Source organism: Diospyros lotus, chromosome 2 (genome assembly GCF_014633365.1).
Source record: "Diospyros lotus cultivar Yz01 chromosome 2, ASM1463336v1, whole genome shotgun sequence".
NCBI lineage: Eukaryota > Viridiplantae > Streptophyta > Magnoliopsida > Ericales > Ebenaceae > Diospyros > Diospyros lotus.
The window spans coordinates 29556488-29563526 of NC_068339.1; the positions used below are offsets into that span (position 1 = coordinate 29556488).

General features: G+C 45.8%; 1 protein-coding gene across 2 annotated transcripts; it reads right to left on the minus strand.

Moving 5' to 3' along the window:
- Positions 1–499: 499 nt before the first annotated feature.
- Positions 500–1617, minus strand: LOC127794031 (3'-5' exonuclease-like). Of its 2 annotated transcripts, XM_052324895.1 has the most exons (2): positions 953–1617; positions 500–875 (listed from the first exon to the last, which is right to left on the minus strand). In XM_052324895.1, exons 1-2 carry the CDS (start codon positions 1514–1516, stop codon positions 663–665), a joined length of 777 nt encoding a protein of 258 aa, XP_052180855.1. In that variant the 5' UTR covers positions 1517–1617; the 3' UTR covers positions 500–662. The 2 variants fall into 2 exon arrangements, with proteins under 2 accessions (XP_052180855.1, XP_052180856.1); XM_052324896.1 differs by having other exon boundaries at positions 733–1614.
- Positions 1618–7039: the final 5422 nt, after the last annotated feature.

Here is a 7039-nt window from a genome sequence, read left to right on the forward strand (position 1 = left end):
TTTTGAAAAAAATTTGGGTTGGTTTGAGGGTGTTTTAGAATGAGACTGGAAATGCAAGACGGTGGTCGAATCCAGACTAATTTTTGGCTTTTTGGGATAGCACCAGTAGTTGTTTCGGACCAAGAGGGGTGCCAAAGTGATCGACCAAAAGAGGGCTTTCGAGTGGTGCAAAGAAAACTGGGATCAAACAATTGTCAGCGATTGAATTTTTGGAGAAGACGATCGGTGTGTGGCTGCATGAGCTAATCAAATTTCCAAGTGCGTTGTCCAGCGCGTGGGGGCGCGTACGTTGTTCCAAACCATGTCTCCAGTAATCTCAGGACGATTTTCTCGACATATTACCCGATGGATATTTTTGAAAAATATGTCCAGGTTTGACCAATTTATGACAGAACACTATCATTTCCACTTACGATATTCAATTATCAATGCACGACGACCCATAAGTAGATAGCTTTAACATTCAGTAGTTCAGTAGTCAATGTGTGGCACTCATCTCTGCATCCGCCCTCAACACAATCATGTTCTTATAAATGCAAAGCCCAGCCAACAAGCGCTGTATGACCAAACAGATCCCACCCGAATGAAATCAGGAAAGACACTAAAGAAAAGAAATAGAGAACACAATCTCCCGTTAGTAGGACTGCTAGTCTGCTACACACCTAACCATCCATGATCCATGTATAATATATAAACATTACACATATATCAAGCAGAAGTAGGAAATAAATAAAACAACACCGACGATCCTCAAACGCAGAGCCAACATGAAAAGAAGAAGATGAAGACGAAGAAAGGAAAACCCACCACCGATCGATCCAGAGAAACCCAACCCATGGGCCGTGCCATTCAACCGCACATACTTCTCCAAGAACCTAGTGAATTAATTCTGCTGTTTCAAGACCCTTCCGATCTCAAAAGAAAGAAAGGCATCAATGCAAGCATACTGTACCTGCCCCGCGCTAAGCCACTCACTGTCCCACCTGCTCAACGTAATCCTCCTCGGTTTCTCGATCTCCTTTCCAAGCACCTGCATCGCGAATGTTTTCAACCCGGCATTGCGAAGCTCCCTCATTCCGCACTCCTCCGCCGCCAATCGCCGGAGGTCAAGGGTCGTGGCCACCGACAGACCGTACTCCTCTGTCAGCTTCTCAACGTCACCGTCGATCCCGACGCCCACGAAGGTGTAGACGGGGTTTCCCAGGAAGTCAATGAGGGATTGGGGCATGTAGGGCGCGTGGATGAGTTGGAAGATGAGGCAGCGGTGGCCGACGCAGAGTTGGAGCGTGGCGGCGGGGTTGTCGTAGAAACGATTGTTGGGCCGCCATTCTATGTCGAGTCCGACGATGAGGCTGTGGAGGCGGCGGCGGTGGATGCGCACGATCTCCGAGATCCAAGAGTCGACGAAGGGGGGCGAGTGGGTGACCGTTGTGAGGATCTGGTCGCCGAAGAAGGTGACATCGTAGACGTTGTGGGTGTCGTCCGGCAACTGGTGGTCAACGATGCTAAGACTCATTGTCTACGGCACTGATCAGAGAGAGAATTTTGAGAAACAGCCAGTACAGGGAGACAGGAGAAGCCAAGAAGAAAGGAAGCGGAGTGGAAGAAGGGGCCCAGTAGCACTATGGATTATCTGGGTCGGGTCGCGTCGGGTAAGTTATAACGGAGCTTGAAAATTGAATTGACTTGGCCGGATTAATCTATCTATGGTAAGATTAAATTGAAAGGAAATTTAAAAAATTAATTTAGTTATATCATCATAAATAGGGTTGACAATGGTTCAGTTTGATTTCAATTTTTGTCAAAACCATAATCAAATCAAACTTAAATTAGTAAAACCAAAACCAAACCATTACCCATTTAATTTTAAAAATTAAAAACCATAACCAAACTATTCGGTTTTGGTTCGGTTTCATTTTTAAACATGATTTTTTTAATTTGATCCATACCAACAAACAAAGACAAACTCTTGAAACAGAGGTAGTGAGCAAAGGCGAGGCTGACTGGCCGAGCCACCGAGTGAGCGTGGGGAAAAGGGCGAAAGTCAAGAGGAAAAAGACGAGCAAGAGGGTGAGAGTTGAGAGGCAGCGCGGGCCGGTGAGAGCGAAAGGAGTAGAGCAAGAGCAAGAGCCGAGAGACAGAGAGGGCAAGTGAGGGTGAGCTAGAACAAGATAGGCAAAGAGCGAGAGCGAACGAGAGCAAGAGGGGTTGAGCCCTAGCGAGAGCAAGAGAGAGCCAGCGAGGGCAAGCGAGAGCAAGAGAGAGCCAGCGAGGGCAAGCGAGAGCAAGAGAGAGGCAAAGAGCAAGGGGGCGCGAGCGGACGAGCAAGAGATGAGGCAAAGAGCGAGAGACAAGTGAGGGCAAGCAAGAGGGCTAAAGATGAGAGGCAGTAAGGGCTGGAGGGTGAGTAAGAGCAAGAAAGGCAGAAAGCGAGGGCGAGTGCGAGCAAGAGAGGCAGAGAGCAAGGGCGAGCGCGAGCAAGAGGGGTCGAGCCCTAGCAAGAGCAAGAGAAAGCCAGCGAGGGCGAGCGAGAGCAAGATTGTAAGATAGAGGCAGAGAGCGAGGGTGAGTGCGAGCGAACGAGTAAGAGAGAGGAGACAGAGAACAAAAGGCAACGAGAGTGAGAGAGAGTGAGAGCGAGCTTAAGAGATGGAGGATAAGAGAAGGGTTTACAAGTGGGCTGGGCTGGGGTGGGTTTGCAGGCAAGTGGGTTGGGTTTCCCAGCTACCACTCTTACATATAATATATTATATATATATATATTCGGTTCGATTTGGTTCGGTTATCCATACATTCGGTTTGGTTTCGATTTAGGTTTTGGTTTATATTTAGTGAAAATCATAACCAAATCATACCAATTGAAATAGTATTCGGTTTTTCCCCAAACCAAACCATTATTCAGTCAAACAAGTTTTAACCACGTTGACTGATTCGATTCCCCACGATTTCGATTGCAATTGCAATCCCTAAGCATGTTGAAATTATTGGCGGATGGTGGAATGTTACGTCAAAATGATAGAGAGAATTTGTCACGTGTTGCCAGCGTCCAAGGGATCGTAATCGCATCAACCACATGTCTAATAAATTTATTATCTGAAGAATAAATAATTCCCTTTTTAAACAGCATTTGGTATGAAAGGATCTGCCTTTCCTTCTTAAAATAAAAAAACGGCATCCTGTTGCTTGTTTTTATTTTCGGTAATTTAAAATACCAAAAATGGGTTTTGTAATTTACTTTATTTTTTTATCTATTGATCGCTTTGAAAGGCCCCATAGGTGATGATGTTTTGAAACCTATCTCCACCCGATTCATCTAAAAGGTGTGTTAGTTATCGATTCGTAACTACAAAAATGCATTTTAAGTAAAAAAAGAACTTAGAAAATCCAATTGACAAAGCTCAAATAACAAAAAAATAATAATAATATTTTTGTGAATTTATAAATTTATCAAAATATTTTAATTTTAATAATTGTATTCAAATCGACTCATGCAATTTTATTCAACATTTGAAATCAATTTAAGAAGCATGTGTCATTATTGACATGATACGTCATCTGTCATTAAAATATTATATCTAAGTGAGACCATATGTATAATTTTATTTTTAATTTTTTTTTCATATGTATTGGACCGTTCGGGCCCAATCTCGACCCTCTCTTTAAGGCCTAATCTTGGTCCTCTCTCTTCACCCAACCTTGGCCCAGCTCCAGCCTACCACGACATCATTGCAACCCTACTGGGTATCCGCGCAGTCGCCTCAGATCACATCCTCATTAATGACGAATCCCATCTACATTAATGAGGGTCCTGTCACCACCACGCTACCACCTGGGAACCTCCATCGGCACCGAATAATCAATCTCATCACTTGCAAACACACAATGCATGCATGCATAAGGACATCTCCTCCTTCTATATCAGTCAGCTCTCTTCAGAGCCAATGTATGTTTAATCTCTAACCTACTAGTACATTGTCTCTCCTTACTCTCTTACTCACTCGAGCTTCGGAATGCTTGCAGGTGCCAGTCGTGCCCTCGGACGGATACGTCACCAAAGCCCGTGCCCCACCTCCGATTGTCCTTCTTTGGTCAGGAAGGAACATCTGGCGCCCACCGTGGGGCTCGGTAAAACTTACTTACCCCATAAGTTCACTAAAGCCTTTCAAACCAACATCCCTATTGTCGCACCATGACACGGACTGGAAGCGCTTATACCTAAGGATCAAGCGATGACCACTACCGCCTAACTGCCCGCACCCATCCCCGCATCGGCCCACCCCCAGCCAATCGAATAATTGGGATTGTCGACACCATTTATGGAGGTTTTTCCAACAGAGTGCCAAGCTTTGCACAAGGGCAATACCCTCATGCGGTCATGACAATAGATGATGCTAAGAAGAAACCAAGAAGAATGGCCCAACACCCTACGATCTGCTTCATGGATAAAGACCTCGAAGGAGTAGATTCGCACCCCGACGATCCCATGGTAATTTCGGTTATTGCCGCGGATTTTTTAATAAAGAAGGTTTTAGTAGACTAGGGCAGCTCAGCAAACTTGTTGTACCTGTCTACCCTAGAAAGAATGGGCATCTCCGAACGAAAGTTGGGACCCTTTAAAGAAAACTTGATCGACTTCTCAGGAGAGCAGGTACTGTCAAGGGTTACATCGACCTATCGACCTCATTCGGGACAGCTCCGCTAGTCAAGGCTATCACTATCTGGTACTTGGTGGTGGATTATCGGGCGCCATACAACGCGCTCCTAGGTCGACCGTCTCTTAACGCTTTGGGCGTAGTAGTACCCACCTCCCATCTGGCCTTAAAGTTCTCGATATCAAACACCGAGGTCGGGGTCGTCCACGCTGACCAAAAAGAAGCCATGCGATGTTACCACGACAGCCTTAAAACCCGGGGTCCCGAGCTTGGCAAGGACAGGAAGAGAGGCCAGGACCCGCAGCACCATGTACATATGGTTGAGCTAGACCTGCGGAGCGAGTTCTCAGACAGGCATCCCCAACCCACAAAGGAGCTCCACCCTATAAGCCTGGGCCCTCGCTCGGAACAAATCGTCCGCATAGGCTCTACGTTATCAAGTGAGCTAAAGGAGAGGCTCATCAGCCTACTCCGGCAGAACACCGACGTCTTTGCTTGGACCCCCACTAACATGCCCAAGATAGATCCACTTGTCATCACCACAAGCTGGCGCTAGATTTGGAGGCCAAATCGGTTGCCCAGAGAAGGAGAAGACTGGGAGAAGAAAGACGACGTGCAGTCGCCGAGGAAACAACCAAACATCTAAAGGTTGGATTCATCTAAGAGGATCCATACACAACGTGGCTCGTCAACGTAGTCATGGTAAAAAAATCCTCAAGAAAGTGGAGAATGTGTGTTAACGTCACTGACCTAAATAGAGCGTGCCCAAAAGATTCATACCCACTGCCTAACATCGACCGCCTTGTGGATGCGGCCTCTGGTACAGGTACTTGAGTTTCATAGATGCTTATTCCGGTTATAATCAAATCCGGATGCACCCTGAGGACAAAGAAAAAATGGCATTCATCACGAAAAATGCCAACTTCTATTATCGGGTCATGTCATTCGGACTAAAGAATGTAGGTGCGACATACCAACGACTGATGAATAAAGTATTCGCTAAACAAATCGGCCAGAACATCGAAGTCTATGTAGATGACATGGTGGGTAAGACTTCAGAAAAATAGGACCACTGCTCGGACCTAACCGAAATTTTCGCGTAGCTCCGACATCACAACATAAGGCTCAACCCTGATAAATGCACATTTGGGGTGCAAGCCTGTAAGTTTCTAGGATTCATGCTAACCAGCCAAGGAATTGAAGCTAACCCTGATAAATGCGAAGCCATCCTTGCAATGCATAATCTTGCCAACCTGAAGGAGGTCTAGCAGCTAACAAGCCGAATAATAGCTTTGTCCCGTTTTCTCCTGAAGTCGACCGACCAAGAGAAGCCATTCTTCCAATGCCTAAAAAATTCAGTCGTGTTCCAGTGGATGGATGAATGTGAAATCGCCTTTCAAGAACTAAAGGCCTTCCTAGCAACCCCCCCCACTCCTTTTGAGACCAGAGCCTAGAGAGAAACTTTCACTCTATTTCTCCGTCACCGCTAATGCCCTCAGTGTAGGATCAAGATCCATTAGTATGAAAAGATAGGTCTTTCAGATCTTAGTTGAAAAGCCATGAGGTATGATCTCGTTGGGTAAGATCATGAGGCCTCAAGAGTTAGTATGGTTTGAGATTCTCTTAGGTTGTAAGAGATGTAAAGTCTTGCGGAGCAAGGCTAATGGTGTAAGCTTGAGGTAATCAAGCCAAGGATAACCTAATGTGGTTTCTTTCATTAGATAGAGGTGGAACCATTGTAGTTCGCGGGGCTTTAACGTAGCATTAATGCTACGGATGCAAGGCTCGCAGTAACGGATCTGATGCTATGGACTATGTGACAGAGGACTAATGAGTTAGCTGGCTATAGGGGCGGGTGGCCCATTGGCCGGAGCAACATAGTGAATTGCAGGGACCATCAGATGCCAAAGACCTGGAGCAGCACCATATGAATTATGTCGATTAAGGGTCTAGTTTCTTGGGATCGATAATCTTGAATAAAGGTCATGGTGGCTAAGGGACTAGGGTAGCACGGTTAGCGATAATGTCACATGTATAGTGGTGATTAGTCGCTTAATGTCAAAAGGCGAGCTCAGTTGAGTAGCTGAGAGTTGAGAGTCGAGTAAGTGCATGGAGGCCAAGTCGGGCGAAGTGCACAAAAGCTTAAGTGAGGGTTAAGTCCTTTGTAGAAGTGAAGCGATGATGAAATAGTTCTTCGAATGTTAGGACCATGTGGTATCTCGAGATGTCCAAAGAGAGTAAAACCCAAGGAATAAGGAATGACTCTAGCATGGAATGTTACTACAGGTGATCCTTACCAGTGACGGGTCTAATGCTAGGGACAACTGAATGTAGATGATAGATGGCCATTGGGTTATCTCATGACGAGGGATCACGACCCTCTATGT